At 41.5% G+C, this 21,460-nt stretch overlaps 1 protein-coding gene across 3 annotated transcripts in view; it reads right to left on the bottom strand.

Annotated features, from left to right (window-relative positions):
- TMEM255B (transmembrane protein 255B) overlaps window positions 1-21,460 on the bottom strand; it is an 81,141-nt gene that overhangs the window by 28,149 nt on the left and 31,532 nt on the right. For all 3 annotated transcript variants that reach the window (XM_076360425.1, XM_076360417.1, XM_076360433.1), the window contains exon 4: window positions 20,835-20,924. In XM_076360425.1, coding sequence (XP_076216540.1) covers window positions 20,835-20,924 — 90 coding nt within the window. The remainder of the gene's footprint in view (window positions 1-20,834; window positions 20,925-21,460) is intronic.

A 21,460-nucleotide genomic window follows, 5' to 3' on the forward strand; every position in this document is an offset into this window, starting at 1 on the left:
ACCACCACATCACACCAGGAGGCTGTGTCTGGCCCTGAATGCTAATTCTCCCCTCAGACAACTCTATATTTTGTTAAAGGCAGTGAGAGAGCTGTCTAATCTGCCTCCATCAAGTACAGGAAGACCCTCACCTTGGCCCTGATCTCGAGGCTCACACAGCTTTCCTACCCTTTACGGCTCCTTCCTCTTAAAAAAGAAACTGGTCCCTTTATTGGTTTGGTCTTTTAGCACAAGTATGCTTGTGACTGGAAGCAGCACTGTTGCTTGAGGAGAGAGGTGATTGATTAATCCGTACCCACTATTATTGCTTCATACTGCTGTGCAGCAAAAAAGTGAACACTGTGAATGCAGTTAATACATTTGCATGCACAATCATGGCAAACGAGTACTTTCCTTCAAGCACCTAACTTTGAAAAGCAAGCCTGCTGCACTAGTAAAGCCAGCTTTCTGCATTCAGTCTGTTCTTCTAAATGCATTTGTATGTGCAATCAGTCTGGCGACCCCAAATCAAAATAAATGAGTGATGATTGAGTATATAGAAATAACAAAGATTAGATAACATTAGTACTACTTATAGCAATACTGGTAGAGACAGAGCTACTTCTACATATTATATATGTAAGTATATATATTTTTCACCTATTAACAGTGGCTTTAAAGTACATAGCAACAATATTCTGTTATATCCCCACTTATCACTGTATAGGAATAAGTAAGTTTATATTAAAAAACATTTTCTAAACTTAGACTGACGGCAATCTGACTGTATCTGCCCATTATACACAAACACACTCATACATAAAGTAAAAATGGCATCAGCATATAATGAAAAAGACCTGAATATGCGGACACAGAGCAGAGAAGATGACTACCACTCTTAAGCTCTGTGGTAATTCAGGTAACAAATAACCGCAACAAAACCAAGCACAATTAGCTAAGAAATCATCTTTTACAGTGCTCAGAAGGCCTGAATGAAACCCAGCCATTTTTCCTTTACATCAGTAAGTAAACCTAAGGATGCAACGACATTTTTGTACAGAATTCTTCCCTTTTTGCCAGCCTACTGGTGTTTGTCCTCTGTGTATATGAGCAGAGCTCCAACCAACAGATCTTTCCCACCTGCCCATTTCCAGTTAAAGAGAGTTACTCGAAGCAGAGAAGGGGAACACATTATTTATTATATATTAATATATTAATACTACACATTAGTGGGAGATATTGCATAGCTCTGTTCCAATAACAGTGGTTGAGGAAGTTCCTGGTAAAATCTGGTCATGTAATATGCTGTGCTGGGAAATACTTTTGAACTTGTGGCACTCAGTATGAAAACTTGATGGGCTGAAGTCAAAAGAAGGCTTGCTGCTGAATTCAGCAGAAACAGATTAAGATCAGGCTACTGAAGAACACCCATGAGCCTCTGAGATTTGACACTCATGGCTCCTACGAGGCCTAACACTAGTCATACTAGAATCTGGGTTGAAATTTTCAGAGGTGTCAACAAAAATCTGGACACCCAGTAATTCCCCTTAATTTCAGGCAAATCAGAATTGCTCAGCCTTGAACCCTACAGAGCAAACTGTAGCTCTCCCTGATCTTGCATGGGTTTTATTTCCGTATTTTGCTTGCATGCGTATTAGAACCTGGAAGTAATGAACAGACGGCTAAGAAGGAAGGCTTTATGCCAAGAAAGAGAAAATCTGGTCCAAATATAGAGGGTTTTGGTTTGGTTGGTTGCTTTCTTTTAAGAGCATACAATAAAAAACCCACATTCTCTTTGATGGTGGGAGCATTGCAATACGTTATTTGTGTAAGGAAAGTATTCTTTGAACAGTATCTTTGGTGGATTTGATACAACGTCTGTGGGAAGGAGGTTGTATGGCTCTTAACTGAGGTAGGGAAAGTAGATTTTTCTATTCCAGCTTTTGTTTCCTTGGAGAATACATCTATTTTGGATAACATAGGGAAAATTCCACCTCCCTTATGTGTAAGTCCACTTTCTGTAGACTGAGATATAGCACAAACTGTATTGACTGAAATTTATGCCATACACAAAACATGGCTAATAATTTATTGAAATAATTATATAGTGAGGGTTATTTTTTTCCAATTACAGTATTTATTTAGTCTTAGCTTCCATAGCTGCATCAATAAAAGTGTAGATTAATCAGTGCCAGGGAATGTTCCCAAGCCTGAAACTCAATCACCTAGCTCATTAAATTGTTAGAACTGTGCCTGCGATGGCTTTGGCCTGGGCAAACTATCACTCTTCCAAAATCATTTCTGGGCATGTTTTGGAAATTAGCATGGACCAAGAACCATTCCCAGTAAGTAATTTGAACATTGCCATGCCTCCTGTGACTCTGAGAGACTTTAATAGTAAGGACATGGGCTTCACCATGCCAGTTGGCCTGGGGACCACAGAATGGTCCTCGGCACATGTAAAAGACAAATATAGATAAAATTGAGGAGTTCAAAACCAGACCAATGTTTCTAGTGGCGCAGTAACTCGAAGTTTCTCATTTTCTCTTTTCTTCCTACAATGTTTTTGTAGGTCCTTTTCATCTACAGCATAGCTAGCAATGAATAGGAGAGGGAGCTGCCAAGGTTTTTCAAGTTTAATCCTAAAAGCAAACGGAAACATAACCCTTCAGTGCCAGCTCAGCCCTGTGCCAGCAGCTGGGTGTTCTGGAGATTATCACTCCCTTCAAGATCAGGCCCTCTGCTAACTTTCTGAAAGCAGGCATGCAAATATGAACAAATAGGTGTTATTAGCAACTAGCTTTTATGCTTTTCTGGAGTGCTAGATGGAGCATAGGTATCTGTGTCTGCCTCACACTATCTGAGAGCACGTGGCACATGGGAGCATACAGACCCGAGAGCTTTCAGACCAAAGACAGAAGAATCTCATGAAAGAAGCTGCCAACATATTATGAGTCTGGCAAAGCAGGCAGACTGGATCACTGTCTGGGGACCTGAGCTAAAGCTGATTGGATCCCACCCTGTACAAATAACGAGAGGAAATGCTACAAATCTTTTGTCGTTCCTGTCTCTCTCTGACCAAGAGCTGTTTCTCAGTCTTTTTCAACAACATTCTCAATGAGATGGGTGTCTCCTATGGAAGACCACTGCTAGGAGATCCCAGGGATTCATAGAAGTGATTATACAAACACCTTTTGTGCTTACACTCATAAACAAAAAAAAATTCTGCATTTTTAAAATGTTATGAACAGCTTCCATATTGGCTGTGACAAGATGGGTATTAAGGAACATCTGAGCCTAAGGTACAGGTCAGTATCCTCAATACTTCAGTGAGAGGGTATCAGCTTTAAGAAACAAAGCATCTTATACTTCTGTTTGCTCCCCAGCCTTGCAACTCCCACATAAAGCACATGATTATACCTTCTGGAATCAGAAACAAGGGTGGGTGTTTTTGACAATTGTTTTGGGCTTTTACTCATTGGCAGCTAAACATGCAATTCAGTTTGCAGTTTGCAGTTTCTGGAGCAGAAGAGGCTTTCAGAAAACAATTTATCTTGCATAATTTCACTATTTTAAGAAAAGAGCAGAAATAATACCCCCCTCAAGCTCTCCAATTCCAGATTTCCAAATATTGAACCCACATCAACTGATGGAAAAGAAAATAAACTAATTACAATAACCATTTTAAACTGGCTCGTTTCTTACAGACCTATATCTTCTCTTGTGCTTGATAAAGAATCTTTAACCTTCTGGTGGACCAACAGAACGCCTTACACATAATTCACGAGATGTTAGCTTTTTGTACATATAGTTTACAAATAGTTATTAAAATACGATTCCTCATATGCCTCATTGAAATTTATTTCTGTAAGTAATGGCATTATTTTCATAACCTTTGCATTTCAGAGAGCAGCTGGGAAGAGAGAGGTCACTGCCCAACTGCAGAGGCCTCTGGGCAGGATGGAGCATGTGCTCCCACGGGAAAAGGTGCCTCCTTGGACAGGCCAGTGCCCTGGGGCTGCCCACCACCACCATGGGGCTCAGTGGGCTTCTCTCCTCTCCTTTCAACATCAGGGACTGCTCTTATGGGAGTGCCAGGCATCAGCTCCTGCCCTTTGCTGCACTGGGTTGAGCAGCAGTGCTCTTTCAGTCAGTGCCAGGGATGCTAAAGGGGCTGGTGCTTGAACCAGCCACTGCATCTCCGTCTCTCTCATTCACTAAGAAACTCAAAACACATAATAAATTGGCTGTAAGCATTTGGCTGACAGCAATCTAGAATGCTGTGGTTGCTACCAAACCCCAGATTTTAAAAAACTATGACCCTGAAAGAAGTCCAGGTGCTAGAAAATAAAGTCCTGAACACTATGGAGAGATGCCTGAAAGACAGGAATTGTAAAAAAAAAATCTGAATTTTATTCAAAATTAAGGAAATAGCGAAAGTACAGTTATGGGAAGAAACTGTACTGGTGGACTTGGCAGTGTTAAGTTTACGGTTGGACTCGATGATCTTAAAGATCTTTTCCAACCTAAATGATTCTATGATTCTATGATAATTCCTACCTGCTTCACATTTTGACCATGCACCAAGAGAGCCATTTCTAGAGTTATTAACAGCTTTTATCTCATTGCCACCAAGCTGATCATCAGCTTTTGAATCCAAATGTCAGTTCAGTTTTACTTCATCAAGTGGGCCTCCAAGTCTTGCCATTTCTGCATTTCAGCAGTTTTCCTCCCCTGTGATACCAGTGTTTTTTCCCACTTTTCTTTCTGTGTTTTGTCCTCTTGAGAGCATCACCTTGATTAACAACATAGAAAGTCCCAGGCTGTCAGGGAGTGCACAGTGCATGCTGGCTGGGATTTGGAAGGGTGAGTGCTTAAAAAAAAAAAAGAGTAAGCCATTTCTGGATTCCCACAGTCCTCCTTCTGAGCACCAGCCTAGCCCTGAGGTTATGCTACTGCCAAGGGCTACAATGGACTGGACCATCAGGAACAGAATGTTTTCAAATTTTTTGCCATTTTTTCAAAATTCAGCCAATAATTAGCAAACTATATTAAGAAACTATAAGCCCTAGAATTAGATTTTCGTATGTTCTTTTGACCTAAGCTGCAGACTTGGCTAGTGTGTGTTGATTCAGCTTCTACATGTATTGCCCCTGCCTTCAAAGTCAAGGGTTCCCAAATGTACAGTTCCACAAACCCTTCAAAGTGATGTAGAGTGAGACAGAGAGACGGGATGCTTCTGTCCATGCCATACTCCTACTGTAACTACAAGACATCAGTGATCCCCTGGTGCAAATTACACATTCCCAGTTTTGTTTAAATACTTAGGAGGCAGTCAGGACAGTATTTGTTTGTGTACTTTGGGTGAGGTCATGCCATAAGAGCAGTGCTGCGAGTTTCGCTCTAGACTGCAGTCACCACTTACCCTTCCTCGTGCTTCTCTGTCTGCCCTGCATGAACTTAACTTCAGAGCTAATCTTCTTCCAGAAATGCTGGGCTCCAGCCTAGGGACCCTGCCTGTCTAGTCTGCTATGCTGAAATAACCCAACTCCAGTGCTGAAAATTGGAAAAGCAGCTGGTGTGGCTTAAACACTTCACTCTCACAAACCAGATTTACTTCACACTATGCTTTCCAGGGGCTCTTTTTAGGATTTCCATTTAATTTGAAAGACTAGATCCTACAGAATCCTCTTAATGCTTGTGAGCAGTAGATATTCATTTGAGCTCTTTCAAACCAGCAAGTGCTCAGATTACCTGTATATGGTCATGGCTGAAAAACGCACACACATGGATCTGTCTCTCTTTGTAGTTTCTCATTGATTTTTCTTCTCTTTAAAATGTTTTGTAGCGGTAGCCTCAGTCTCTCATTTATTTGGGAGAGATTTCTGGGCTGGTAGCACTGCTACAGTCAAATGAAAAGCCTCCAGATGCTGCAGCTGCCCCATTGCTAGATGATGTGCACAGACAAGACTATTCGTGATGTGGACAGACAGGTCTGTTCTCAGATGGATATAGTTCTATTAGGAGAGGTTAAATCCTCTTCAAAGAAGTTTTTTTCTTTCAATGACTTTTGGCCACACTCTCCCTGGCATGAAGGCGGGAGGAGAGGCCCATCAGCCCTCACCAGCATATGCAGTGCAGTGGGACGAGCAGAAGAAACGGGAGCTGACTCCCCTGCACATCCCCATGGAAGTTCAGCAGCCTCAGTGCCTTTAGCTGATGCAGGTGTAGGTGGTGGCAGGAAGAAAAGAGGTGTGTGCACAGCTGCTGAGCGACACCGTGCCCATCTGCTCTGGGGCTGCTGTGCTGCAAACCAGTATGTCATCAGAGGCAGTTGCTCTGGCTATACTGGGGAGTTGGGGCCACACAAGGCTCCAGCGAGGAAGTCTACTCCTGCCTTAATACCCCAGACCTCTGGCAAATCCAAGCCTGGCCCTGGAATATGACTGCTTTTCTTTAGTCAAATTTTGCTAGCTCATGTCTCTCAGGATGAGGCTGTAGATCTTCCCATGATACCTGCAACAGCTATTTTGCATAGCTAAAAACTTAGATTTACCATTGGCTTTTACACAAGTTTCTAATGATGTAATTAGCTGATATTATTCAAGGCTGTAATTTTAGTTATTGCTTGATGCAGTTAGATATTTAATTGCTTATTATAGTTGATTACTTACTTGGTTTACATTACCTTGATTATAGGGTTTGTTATATGAACTGATTGCTCTGTCTTGATTATAATGATATTGTGCCATGTGAGTAATTAACTTTTCCACAAAAATGCAAGAACTGTTTATTCTGTTTCTGGTCATGTAACTCAAATACATGAAATACAACCCGTCTCTTCCCTTTTGCCTTAGTGCTACCAGAATATGTAAGAAATATATAAATCTCTAAGCATACTACTGCAGGAAATGTCATTTTGCCACACACTAACCTTTACACATCTGAAATACTGAATATCCTGCTGGCTGAAATGTAGGGGGTTTATATTTATAATGCTCTTTTGGATTTATTTTACATTAAAGAGAAGGAAAAGAGGCTGCATTAAATGCATCTAGTTGAGCAATATATATATTGAATATCTACACATAAAAATAAAATGCTGGAGGCTTAATTAATGTCACAGTGTTGATTTTAATTCTCAGGGCACGGCACACCACTGACGGGGACCTTTAAATATCTACATTATAATCCAAGCAATGTAATAACAACTTTATGTATGAAATTTTTATGTTAGGTATTGAGCAGAAAATACACAGAAAGTAGCTGTTTATGCCCAGCAATTTGTCATCAAAGCTCCCTATCATCCCTGTAAAGGAAAGACCCTCACTGACACACATCACAGCACACTAGAGGCCAGGCTGACAGGGCTCATCCAAATGGAAGGGACTGCAGGACTAGGCCCCAAAATATAAGAGAGTAAAAAGTCCATGAGAGAAGCCCCAGGAGGAATGGAAATACATGAGTTAGTTATAAAATTAAGATGGTCTAATCAATTAGTGAAATGATTCATGCATACCCTGATTGCTCAGGTACAATAAGCTTTTCTCCATCTCCACCTGCCTGTCATTTTGAAGCTCACATGCATTTCAGAAGATCAGAGCTGTTCAAATACATGGTGTTCAGTGCTCCAGAGGCAAAAAAGCCACTGGATATACTGCTGGCTGGGAGCGTGGAGAGAACTGCACTGAGGCATACAGACAAGGAAATTCTAGGCAGGTTCAGTAAAAAAAAAATTAACTATGATATCTTAAAAACATACGTTTTAAAACTTGGAATTTCTCATCAAAGACTAAATAAATATATTACAAGTGTGAACTTTCATAATCTATCAATGCTGGTGCAACACATTTCAATGAGCTCTTAATAGAGCCATAAATAATCATCAATCAAAACTTTATTGAATACCTGGGAACATACTTTTCATGGACACTATTTGCAACTGAATAATCATCCACCCACAGAGAGAGAAATTCCTGCTACATGATATTATTATTCATACTAATCATGGTTTCTTCTGAAAGATGAAACAAATACAACCTCTGGCTTTTTGAAACCTTTTGCTAGGGCAAAATGCAGCATATTTAAATACCCTAAATTTTTACTCTAGTAGAATTTAAGGACTTTTACGTGCTTTGCTGATTTAGATCCATGTGAATGAACAGCACCTTTTCCTTTTGCTTACTCCACTAGTTTCTGCACAGGGCAACTCAAAGCGCTGTTTTTCCTTTGACAAACAATGGAAAAAATGCCAAGTATTTTTGCTGTAGTCTGAAGTCTACAGGTGGCTACTCCCTCTCCCCTCCATGTATCTGTGTAGCAGCTTTGAATTTTTTTCATAGAACAGAAACATCTGTTGATAGTCTAGAAACATTTCTGAGAATAGGAACTGATGAAGGAAATTATCTTCTGCTGGCAGCACGTCAGAGGGAAGTAGATTATGCTTTTCAGAGCAGACTGAAAGCCCTTTGCCCCAGTCACCCACCTTTCTTAGGATTAAACTGTAATTAACTTGCTTCGTATGCTTTGCATAAATTCCATCATGGCTAGTCCTTTGTAAAGGAAGGTTAAAGATGGAAGTAGGCAGTTAATCTCCCTTGATCCAAGCTGCTATTCTACATTGCTAAATAAATTCCGCCCCCCAGAGCTGATTTTTGGATGTATAGGAGCCACACAGATGCAGAAGACTATAATCTATGGAAACAGATGCAGATTATAGAAGACTATAATCTATGTACAAATGCAGAAGACTATAATCTATGGAAACTAGAATACCAGTGTCATTTTAAACATGGATCAAATCCTGCTCACTTTCTCACCTCTCATATTATTTCTTGCACTAATAATATGATTATTAAGGTGAGTAAAACGTGTACAATTTCCCTCCATATCTCTGGAGTTGATTTACAGTATACTCAGTGGAGTTCACACCTATCTAATTACACTGGAAGCAAAGCTAAAAGAAAATTATTTAATTTTCGGAGCCAAAGAAATTGGAAGTGCCAGATTTGCTATTACCCCAATGCACTGAAAATTCTACCCTGTTGTGCATTGACATTGTGCTCTCTGTGAGACAGGATCATTTAATTAAATGGCAGTGGCATTTAACCATTAGCTTTCATATACTCAAATGTGTGGGTCATTCCCTTAATGTCTTCTCAGAGTTCAAAACTCCTAATTTAAAATAAAAGAGCAGTCTTCCTCCCACCCTATTGCACACAGTTGTAGTAAGATGCCCTTTACTGCATCTTTAAAGAGTTTTTACCTCAAAGCTGCATTACTGCAGCTTGAATGACCAAACTAATAACATTAACGAGGAATCTCAATGTGGGCTGTTACATCTCAACGAGGGAAGCCAACGGACCAATGTTTGTGTCCCAGGGCTAGAGGAAGCTAGGGGAATCTTTGGTTTTGCCAACAGTGAAGGCTTTTGTCCTACACAGTGGTGCAGATGAAGAGCCGGAAGGGCTTGAAACAGCCTTCTCTCTGCCCCTGTCCTGGGGCTGCAGAACAGCATGAGGAGACCATGTGATAGATCTAGAGAGATGCTGCTGGGGAAGGAACTAGGAATCTCTCTTTTTCCTTCCCATCGACAAGCAAATTGCTCTTTGGCATCTAAATACAATGTGTGTGCTGCCTAATAGTTTCCCTTTTCCCCGAGGAAAACAAGTCACAGCAGGGAAGAAAAAAGGGATTTTTAAAGAATTTGCAACTTGGCTAAACCTGAAAGGAATTTCAGTGAAAAAAAAGAAAGAGGAGCTGTATAACCAAGGGACTTAGTCCCTGCCGATGTGAGAGGCTCTGCAAACTGGAGGGGGGAATCTTTTGCTAATAGGGTTGCTATTATTTTTCTTACCGGAAAGTATCTGGCAGCCAAATTAAAGCATCCTACCAGGTCTTCTGTAATGTTAATATATTCAGGCTGTATGCAGAGTATGTACCTGTCTGGAAACAGAGGAGTATCAGACTGCAGATTCTTGGAGACAAATACCCTGAGGGCCTCCCCTGACCCTTATATACTGTAAGTTCTCTGTGTTCTAGCCCAGAAAACATTAGCAAAATGACAGTTTTGTTCTCAAGCCCTTGGATGCATCCAATATATTCATCATTGGGTTGTCTTGTGTGTTATCCAATATCTGAGGCATAGCGTTTTTAGTAGAGATATTATTTCAGTTCATGTTCATGTTAAGGATTGCATTTCCTTTGCAGATTTGAAGACCGGCAAACCTGGATCAGAAATCTTGATAAATGGTTTTCAACTGTTTTTAATCTATGAACCTCTAAATGTTTTCCAGCACGGAACAGGTCCTGGCACCACACAGAGAGACCTGCTGACGAGAGGCAATAGAGTTTCCACCTGACCATAAAAATAGTTCACAGAACCCTTCTTTGAAGACCCTGCTCTATAATGACCTTTTGAATAACACAGGCTAAATAATTTCACCCCAAGACATCTGTGTCAAGTTCATAACTTCGGGATAAGCTTCATAAGATCATGTAAAAAGAAGCTTGGGATTTAAATATTTCAGTGATGGAGAACCATCCACACCCTTGACAAAGCTGTTCCTGTAATTCATTATTGTCAAAACTGTGTCTGCTTCATGGCTTGAATCTGTTTAGCATTGACTTCAACCCACCGCACTTATTTGTGCTTTTGTGTGAGAGACTAAAAGCCCTCTGTTATCAGATAACCCTAGATTACATAGATACCTTAGAGAGGCCATGATCAATTCACCTCTCAACCTTCTCTTTGATAAACAAAATAAATCAAACTTCCGAGTACCGTTGCTAAAAGGTGCCACTCCAAATTTCAGATTTTCCTTCTCTGAACTCCTTCCAAGTTGATAATGTCCTTTGCAAAGCACAAACACACACCAGAGCTGGAGTCAGTAATCTAGCAATGGTCCCACAGGCTATACCTATATTGCCAAATAAAAGCCAGAGACCAATCTCCAGTCCTGAGGCCACATGGTCCTATCCACACTGCTCACACCCACACAGCTTAGCATTATCCCTCTAGTTCAGATTTGTTTTCAAGGGAGTTTGTGGGGGTGGTCTGAAACTGAGCTGAAGTGGCAGCTAACCATTAGACAGAGGTCTGATGCTTGAGTTTTCTTCATAGCAGCAGAGTAGACATGGCCACTAACACCTTACAAAACACCTGTCATTATAGGTAACTCAGCTTCCTCTTGCTAGTAGACAGTACTGTCCACTAAGTCATGGGTTATGTTAGCTCAATTAACTACAGTATCTCCTTGGAAGATTACTTTACATTCAGATTTTTTACCACATTGATGTTTCATCCCTCCTTAGACTTGCTGCTTTCCAAAACACAGTGGCTCCATCCTAGAGCTAGGATGTCCTTTTTCTCTACTCTGCTCCTTGTGCATCAGCTGAAAATACTAGCATGGCAAAAAGGCATCCAAAAACCACTCCTTTGGCCCAGGAAGGTTCTTCTGGCAAAAACACAATAACCTACAACAGCACCAATATAACTGCAGTTACTGTGGGGGAGATCTTCACCTGAAAGTAGGTGATTTTGCCAGAGCAGACAGCAAAGCAGAGCTTCCAGGCTCTAATGTGGCAGGAAGCACCAGACATCTGTAGATACCTGGAGCTCATTCCAGGGCTCTCAATTAGGCTGGAGACCTATCCAGCATGAGGAGCTCTTCTACCATCTGGATTGTGATGTTCAAAGAAGAGTATTCGTCCTTTGATTTAAAGTATACTCGATGGGATTTGGATGCATGAACATAACTGTTACGTGAATGTGGTCATCTTGCAGTACAAAAGAGAAATCTTAGCAGACTGGCTTAAGCTGGTTGCAAGAGTCCTCCTTTGCTCCAACGCTTAAATTAAGTCCATAAAAAAGAATTAATCCCCCCTTGTAACTAAGTGGTATTGTAGGAATGCAGTCTGTGCTTCCCATCTCAGCGTCAGATGCAAGGTCTAATACTAGTATTTAATACTGTGGGATAGTTGCCCACTGGCTTCAAAATGCATGGCTTGCAAACTTAAGCACTTTGTACTTAAGAAGTTTATAAAAAAAACATTTTTCACCTTGATGGACCATCAATATAAAATTCACTACTGAACTAGTGCTAGTTTTCAGTTATAAAAGTTTAGTGCTCACTCTGCTAAAAAAACAACCCAACAAAACCCTTTATGGTATACGCTATGCCATGCTATTATATTAATGAGTCATACAGGATGGAAATGGAATTAAAATTAATTAGCTGTAATTTTGTCTTATGTAGCAGCATGGAGAAAGTAAAATGCATTTAGTGTTCTTCTGCAGAGAAGCTAGCTAACTTAACTGCAATGAGAAATTACTTGTTCGTTGAGTTGCATTTGCTACCACCAGTCGTCAAGGTAACAACTTCGTTCGTTAGACATGGAATACAACTATTTGTGTTTTTTCTTCAAAGGAAAGGCCAACAGGCTTGCTCAGAACATCTTCAAATGGCTTTTTAGGAGATCTGGCTTGAAGTGTGCAAGGCTTTGGGGCGTGACTGTAAGCCGTGTTACAGGCCATAGCCTTATGAAGTCACCCTGTAGTAAAATGCAGTGGTCGTCAGCGAAGCTGCTGGGCACCCCTGCTGCAATTCTTGACTGAGTGTCTGTAATCTGCACAAGAAGCTTCAAAGATGGGAAGAGGATCGTCATTCTCGGCCCTTGCATGTGCAACCACCAGATGATGCCATCAATTCCTGAGCACTCACATGCAGCACCTGCCTCTTCTGTCCAAGGCCTGGGGAAGCAGCAGGGAACCTGCAGCTGGCTGCTGGGTGGGCGTCCCTGCCTGGGGTCCTGCGCTTACAGCGGAAATCATCAAACATTCATGGCATTTCAGACTGTACTTCTCTGACCAACTAATGTCCCGAGCTGAGGTCTCATAATGTTTGATTGTTTCAGTCATCATTGGATCCACCGCTTCTAACTTGGCTCAACGCGGGCTTTAAGCTGAGCCAAGTGAATGCTGCAGCCCCAAGAACTGGTCCTGCCTTCCCTCCAGCTCCCAGCTACACCTCCCCACTGCTCGCCTTGGGCTGGCACCGACAGTTGTGTGTCCGTCTGCCCGAGATAAACTGGATGGGGCAATCCTGCTGGCAGCCAGCCTAGCAGGGGGAAAGCACAGGGGGTGAGTTTTCCCTTCAGTCTGCCCTACGCAGGCTCCTGCGCCTCAGCACAAGAGGTGAGGCAGAAACGTGAAACCAGGGGAAGGAGGGTGCCACTTTTTGACAGCCATCCTTATTTAAAATCCCACAAATATTTTACCGTGGACAGCTGACCTGTACTCTGTAACCCGTAAAACACTGAAAGCGCTGATGATTACTGAGGCTGATAAACCTCAGAGTGCTAATGCAGCTTCCCTGTTCTCCTCAGGAGCTTCTCTCCTTGGGAGGGAAGCTGGAGCACCAAGTGGCCATGGTGATTTTGCAGCTTCTTGGTCTAAAGGCATAAAATACCACATAACTAAGAGTACTTTGCACATGCTTTCTGTGAGAAAAAAGCAGCGCTCAACTCCCTGATCTGGTTTCTGTAGCACAGAAAGGTACAATGCAAAACAGCCCTGATATAAATCCTTTGGACAAGCTGAAAGAACCAAAACCCACACCAACTCACGTTATTTTTTGCTTGGCTTGGCTGGGACTGCAGTTTTATAATGTAGTTATTTGTTCACTGGACAGGGGCTGCCATCTTGATATTACTTAGTACAGCAGCTTTTGAGCTCTACCAACCAGAGCCCAATTTGCATCAGCCTCCCCCAGATGAAAGACTTCATTTTCCCCTCTATGCTTCCCAGAAGGTGAGTTTACATAATGCCACTCTTATTAAACAGTATTTTGAGTTAACATACATAAAGAAAAGACAAATATCTCAAGTTTCATTTCTAAACTCCCAAATCTATAGGTAATTACCCAGCCGATACGCTTCAGCAGTCCACAAGCTGCATTTAAACCATGTGGGTGAAGATCCCATGCTAGGGATAAGTGGTTTAGTGTCCTCCGGTTCAGCTACAGGTTCATTTCAGGGCTTAGTGCCTGATGATATGTTCTATTTTAATTAATTCCTTAAGCCACTGCTATCAAAAGGAAGAAACTAGATCAGCTGAAAATGAAATTAAATCAATGTCACACAGAAGTGGCTTTGCAGAAGAGGAGAGGAATCCAAGATACAGCTTAACACTGCCTGGTTTGATGTGCATTTTAGATCTCATGACGGACAAGCAACTCTGCCTTTCCACAGCACCCTCCTTTTCCTTATACACATATCCCTCTAACATCTGCATGAGTTTTGATAACTTCAGTCATCAACGTAAAGGTGGCACATAGACATAAAGTCAGAAAGAGTGCAAAATGGGAGCCCAGGATTGGAGCCTGACTCTTTTTCTGTTCCAATTCTTGCACATGTGAAGTGTTGAGAAGAGCTTGTGAGAATCTGCTATTGTAAATCAGAATCTAGCGTGCTGTCTCTGCTTTTAGGCAGGATGGGATCTGAACCTTTGCTTGAAGTGAGTGATGTCATGCCTAAGGCACCAAGAAACCTCTCCTCTATATATATGCAGTCACATTAAAATGCTGCAGCTAGACAAGATCACTTATCATGTGTATATACAATATACGATTTCAAAGCCACTGCAACACATTTTTATCCCAGAGGTGCTACAGTTGGGATACAGTCTCCTTCAGAACAACTACTGTTTACAGAATTATCCTACATCATGAAAAACCTACAGATGATCTCTTATTCCTCCACCGTTTCACTACTATGATCCAAGGCAGTCTGCAGCAAGAATAAAAAAGTCCCCAGATCTCCATAAACAAAGCAACCATTTGTGTTCGTGCTTTCTAGTGAAGATGAGCAAACCCCCACTGATCTTGGGCAGGATAATCTTATGGATAAATGGATTTTTTTCTTTCTCTGGGCCAGTTTTCCCAACATTTCACATTCCACCACTTTATCAGTTTCTTATTTGTGGACACTTAAGAAAATTCTTGAATGGATTGGGATCTATCTGTATAAAAATAGAGGTCTGAAATTGCAAAACAACAGAGCAAGATGCTCTTCTCCTCAGGCTCTTATAACATGACTTCCCTTAGGACAGTCCATTTCAGGTTTCAGTTCCTAATACAGTACCTTACCATAGCGTATTCTCAAATTGCTAGTAATAAAGTAATGAAGTAAGCCATGTTGTGGGCTACCTGTAAAAGCTAACCTGAAGTGCATCTGATTATTCTGCCCATTTGTCACTTCACCATTCAGAATCGGAAGTTGTAAGCAGCTTACAATCTTTCAAAGGGTCACCATCCATTACACTATGCAAGCATTCATTCAAAGATGTGTCCATTCAACCCACCCAGATAAAAAACATGGAGGCTGCTTTTAGGAAGCCCCTGAAATAATGACTATTTCAGAGGAACATCCTGGAAGCACTTCTAAGACACTTTAGCTACACAGCCCTTGGCCGAGCTTTTCACGGGGCCTTACAGCTCTCTGTGGCAGAGGAACCCAGCTCCAAGCACAAGGGGACAGGACAGCAGTTCTGATCCATAGATTTATGCTGTCCCTTCATTGCACCATATAAAATCAGACTCTCCTAAAAATCACTTCCTTTTAAAGCAAGTTCACACCTGTCCATAAACTGCATTAAAACAGAACTTCAGCTAAGAGTATGTAGCAGTAATTAATGATAAGGTACATAAGGGTCATTATCAAAGTCTTAGGCTTTATAAACACAGAAAATTCAGCCCAGTTCATGCTTAAAAGAAAGCCAAAAATGGTAATGAAATGGCAATTAATAGAGCATCCAAACTTTTTTATTCTTTTCTGTTGGTTACAGAAATTTAGAAATCTAGTGCATCTTTAAAAATAGTTGAACCTGAATCTAAATTCTTTGACTATATCCTGTTAGTTTTTCTACAGCATCAATGTAAAATCCTGCATCTGAGCTGGAATAACCCCAGGCAACAGTCCAAGCTGACTAGGTAGCAGCTTGGCAAAGAAAAAAACAGATGTGTTTGTGGACAAGTTGGACATAACGTTAGCAGGGTGCTTTTGCAAAAGTGATGGCCAACTGCGTATTGTGCTGCATTAGCAAACCACCACCAGAAGGCTGGAAGAAGTGATTATTCCTTTTTGCTGAACGCTCATGAGGCCACTTCTCAGTATGGCGTCCAATTTTAATCCCTCTCCAATATAAGAAAGACCTTGACAAATTACAGTATGACCAGTGGAGGGCTGCTAAATGATCAGAAGACTGAAGGACAGGATGTACCAGGATGGGTTGAAGGAACTGGGCTTGTTCAATGAGGAGAAAGGAAGGCTTAGGGGTATTTTTGTTGCTGTATTGAACTACCTGAAGAATTGTTACAGAGAAGACAAAGTCAAAGAGGTGCATAGAGAAAGGATAATGGCAACCGTCCCAAGTTGCAATTTCACTGCTGTATCTTCTGGTGTTCTCATTGGTACTATCCCAAGCTCTTCAGCTCTGCTTTTTCTTTTTAGTGGACCCCCTCTAATAAATCTCTCCAGATGTGGTCTGTGAATTCCACTCAACAAGATCAAAAAGCAGTTGTTATAGTCAAGCAGAGAGAACTTCCCCTGCCTGAGCCCTTGGTTTCTCCCAGAGCTTTCAGGCACATCAGAGTCTCTTTTTATCCCATACTTCAGGAAAATGCGACTGGCCATGTGCCAGTACCGATGTTCCATGATTCCCAGCTGAGCATGTGAAAAGATGATACAAAGCATTTGTCTCCACAGCTTAAAGTATCTGCCCATGCTTTTGCTACCTGTCATCTTCCTAACCTTCTCAGGAAGCTCTTGCAGGCAATTTCCTCACTTCATAACTGGATTTCTTGCTGCTGGCTATTTGGGGTTCTGCCTGGGGGATACCTGCAAAGCTAAGGATCATGTGGCCAAGGCTTGCAGTCATGGATAGGAGGGTAGTAGGTATTGCAGAGAATGCGTATGTGAAGTGGGACAGGGGGTCTCCCTGTGTGGTGAGAGGAGGCTGTTGAATGATCTCCATTAGCTGTTGCGCAACTGGGCTATTCTCATCTGCTAAATAACAAAACATCTCAAGCAAACACAAATTCAGATAATGGATTCCTGTGATCACCATATTTTTCTGAAATAACGTCACTGCACATTAATGCCAGCTTTGATTTGTTTCATTTGATTCTGGCTTCTTTTTTTGAAGGTGAAAAGTGTAGCTGAAGGGACCAATGGCGAAATTAACTTTGCACAGTAAATTACATCTGCATTATGTTTTAAATAAGCTACTGCTATTTTAAATCAAGCTCCTTTTCCTTCAGTGTTCTTAATTATATAAGTGCTGTGCTCCAGAACTTTCTATTAAGCAAAGTGTTTTAAAATGAGTCTTAAATAATTTAAATATCTCTTTTCTGAAATACATCCTTTCCTGGAAGAATTTTTGTCAATTTTATGCCTTCTTGGGAAGAAAATAAAACAGAGAAAGTATTTTATTATTCTATCAACAGTCTTACAAGAGCAGGAAAAAATGTGCAACAGTAATATTCTCCATTCGACAGCAGGCACACACTAAGAAAAATCTATAATAACAACGTAATTTGCCTTCTTCACATCCCTCCCAACTCGAATGAAGTTAAAAAAAAAAAAAGAAAAACGGGAGACATTTCTTATTCCAAATTGATGTGAAGGAGGATGTTGTATTTGTTGTCGGTCTGAAGCCTGCCTGGCTTCAGCTAGTACTTCTCCCTCCAGGAGAAAAGGGACCTGGAGCCTTGATATCAGCACCCTGATACTGGAGACAGAAAAGTGAATGCTGCCCAACTCCTCCTCATGAAAACTTTATGGCTTTAGTGTAGACTGGGCACCTGCTCTGACAGGCCAGGAGTTTGTCCTTTCCCTGAATGGAAGACAGTTTAGTCCCATTCTCCAGCAGTTATGCCCCAAAGTTATGTAGCAACAGCACAACACAGGTCTGAAAATGGCTGGTACTGGCCTGTGGGGAATGGACTGAACGTGGTGTTACTGCTCTCCCTGAAGGAAATTAGCTGTGACGCAAAGGGGACGTAACACAGTGGCAATGACACCGTAGTCTGCATGACACACCTTCTTTTGATAAGGCCCCACCGTTCCTTTAAATCATATTGGGAGGGTACTTACACTACCACCCCTACAGATTTCCCCAGGTGTGTTAGCGAAATTAGGTGATGTACACCTTTATTTCACCTGATCCTATTAAGCTCCTCCTTAGGAGGAGGAGAATGAGATGAAGTGAGTGTGACCATGTTGACACGCAAATTAGTTTTCCAACAAATGGTAGTACTAAGTATTTCTTTGGTCTGTAATATATGAAGGAGACCAGAAGAGACAGATGTGATGATAAACAAAGTTCGGCCCAAACGTAAGCTGCTGGAAACGGATTTCCATGAAACATGTCATGCTGTGACTGGAGCAGGTTCATGTCATTGAGTTGTACATCTCCAGCACTCTGAGGGATGGCTGGATGGCGACCAGCCCCTTCCAGTCTCCAGCTCTGCACAGATGATGCAGTCATACCCAGTCACTGACTTAACCAGATACAGAACTGCACCCAAGATTGTAAGATGCTTTCTTCTTGGGTGAGTGCAATGACTTTGTGCCTTGGTGCTTTCCTACGACAACTCGCTGGTGCACTTTCTGCCCAGAGAGCACTGCAATGAACTGAATCACTTCTAGACTGTAACGACACATCAAGGGCGTGCCATGACAGCAAGCAATGCCACGCAGCTATTTATGCTACAATAAAGAGGAGGCAAATATAAACTCTAGGTATTACGTATGAGATGCTGTTTCTTCAGATATAAAGGTACAATAATATTCAAATACGATATTGTTGTTTGATTCAGATAGGAAGCAGTGTCGTTTCTAGAATAGCTAAGTAATGTATGTGAAAGGAACTTAAAGCCAAAAGAGTGCAAACTGACAAAGGAAAACCTAGAAAGATGACAGGGACGATGCCTGTCTCTGTGTTTGAGATTGGGCACACACACTGCCCTCTGACACAGTAACTCGCCTCAGAGAAGGCGAGGTCGTGTCTAACCTCAGCAGTGGGGCGCTGTGGCTGCACGGCTGCATTGCAGTTATAAGGTGTAAGACTGTACAAGTGCCATCTGAACACTTCCTAATGATCACATCGAAGCAGGACAAAAATAAGTCTGGTTCCTGGGAAATTAGGAGACAGGTCCAATATTTGCATAAGTGGCTATGGTTTCCTGGGGCACAACCACTGAATTTTCAGGAGCAAGAAACCTAAATAGGAATCTGCTCCCCTCCTCTTTTAAGTAGCTCCCATGGAAAGGCTCCCTGGGCTCACACTAATCAGAGGCAAAGTTATACCAAGTGTCATCCCGAGCAACAGCAGGGCGAATCCGAGTAAAAGCAGGCCACTTCAGCATCTGGCAGGGTCTGTTTAGCACAAAACATGATTACAATCCAGAGTGTTTATTCATGCTCACATTGCACAACTCGGTTGTTTATACCAATAAATGTCTCCTTCTTTGTGCAATGCACGTTGAGGTTCTGAAGGCCACATTTGGTTTAAAGTCCTCTTCAATAACAGTAAAGAAGAAATTGGTTTACAACTTTATGCTCCAAGTGATCCAAAGCCTAATTATTCTGATGCATTTGCTAACAGAAGATTAAGCATAGTTCTACTGATGCCAGTGATGTTATGCTGCCCCTCAATGAACATAAACAGAAAGATGAACAGGCCCATGATATTTCATGGCAGCAAGGGGGTCATATACCATCATACTTGCTGTATTATGCAGCACACTACATCTGAGTTCTAGTGTCTATCAAAATATGTAACTAATTATTTCCTGATGCTTTTGGAAATCAAAGCTCAGTTAAAAAGTTGGGTTTAGGTTGATTTTTAGGCATTCTGTCACAAAAGACAGAACAGCAAACAACACATACCTAACATGTAAACTGGCAAATTCAAATGATCCCACAGCCCAGTCTGTCTTGTTCTTCTATTGGTCCTTTTTGTCTCATATTTTAATTTGAACTCTGTGAGCCAAAATAAAAACCCCCTCTGTTCTAAGTTTGTCTAGCGCTTACACGAGAAGGTCGTGAGAAAGACTCCTAGGCACTCATAGATAGTAATACTACTAGTAAACTACTAGTAATACTACTGCTGCTGCAGTACTGTGAATGCCTATAAATGTCCTTTTGAAGCAGAGATGGCAATAGGTTTGGGGGAAGAAAGAGGACTGGGTTTTGAAGACACGCTGGAAATACTAGTGGCTGTGGTTAAACAACCCACCCACCCTTTGATGGCAGGCAGATGGTGAATTTGGGGGTTTTTGTCACTCAGTAGGTTCCCCCTTCACACTACCTCTAACCAAAGCCTGCCACTTCCTCTGCTGTCTTTGCTCCAACAAAATGTTCCCTTTGTGCTGCTGCAATCCACTTTCCTCTAAAGATCCCACGGGGACTTCTGGTGCTCATCACCATCTGGTGCATTCCAAATCCTTACCGTGCCCACAAAGCCTTTGTGCGAAAGGAACAAATGCTGGTGGTGGCTGAAGTGTCCTCCCTTTCCTAAGCAGGTATACATTTTAGCATGCCTGTCATTACATCATTTTACATCACCTCTGTATTTGGAACTCCCTGAGAGATGAATAAGCAGTTGGCACCGTCTCTGGGTATTGGCATGATGGGCTTTCCTGATGATTTTTTGCCAAAAGACATTTCTCCAACAAGGAGAACTATCAAAAAAACTAATGTGCTGCTAAACATAAACCAAAAGAAAATGCTTTCCTGCTAGAAATGGCATAAGTAATCAAAAGTGAAAGATGACAGAAAATCACTGTACTTACTATGTGTCGTGCTGCAAACACTCCATCAACTATTGCACAACAGAACGCAGCTACCACGCCAAAGCTGATAAACACGATGGAGGCTACTAACTGAGAAAAGAAAAACAGATTGAGTAATGTTTTCAATATAATTCTTTAAGTAAAACAATTACACTAATTTTTCTAGTATTCTTAAACGACGTTTTCCCCTACTGTAATTCACTTCAGATCAGTGTGGCAGGATGCCAGTCACGCAGTAGGAAAAAGGCAGAAATTCTTGATGCTGGGTTGACATACCATCAAGTCTACTAGAAAAGCTTAAATCCTTTCTAGAGAAAATTAGGTTAGCTGTAAGAGTTATTAAATTCCATGGTGATTTCTTCTAAATCAACTTATTTACTAAAACAGCAGTGGTGTCCATAGGGAGCATGGCAAAAAGCCATGTTCCTGTTGGCTCACATCAATCTCTAGAGCTTTACTACAGTGGTAGTAGTTCACACATACAGATAAAGACATTGTAGTAAGTTAATAACTAGCCTGTGAACGCTCAGAAAACTTTTATCATCCCAAATAGCTTATGATACCTTATGCCACAACAAAATCAGAGACTCATAGGACTGGTACCTCTGGAAGGGCTGGAGTGTGCT

The sequence above is a fragment of the Aptenodytes patagonicus genome, chromosome 1 (assembly GCF_965638725.1).
Source record: "Aptenodytes patagonicus chromosome 1, bAptPat1.pri.cur, whole genome shotgun sequence".
Taxonomy (NCBI): domain Eukaryota; kingdom Metazoa; phylum Chordata; class Aves; order Sphenisciformes; family Spheniscidae; genus Aptenodytes; species Aptenodytes patagonicus.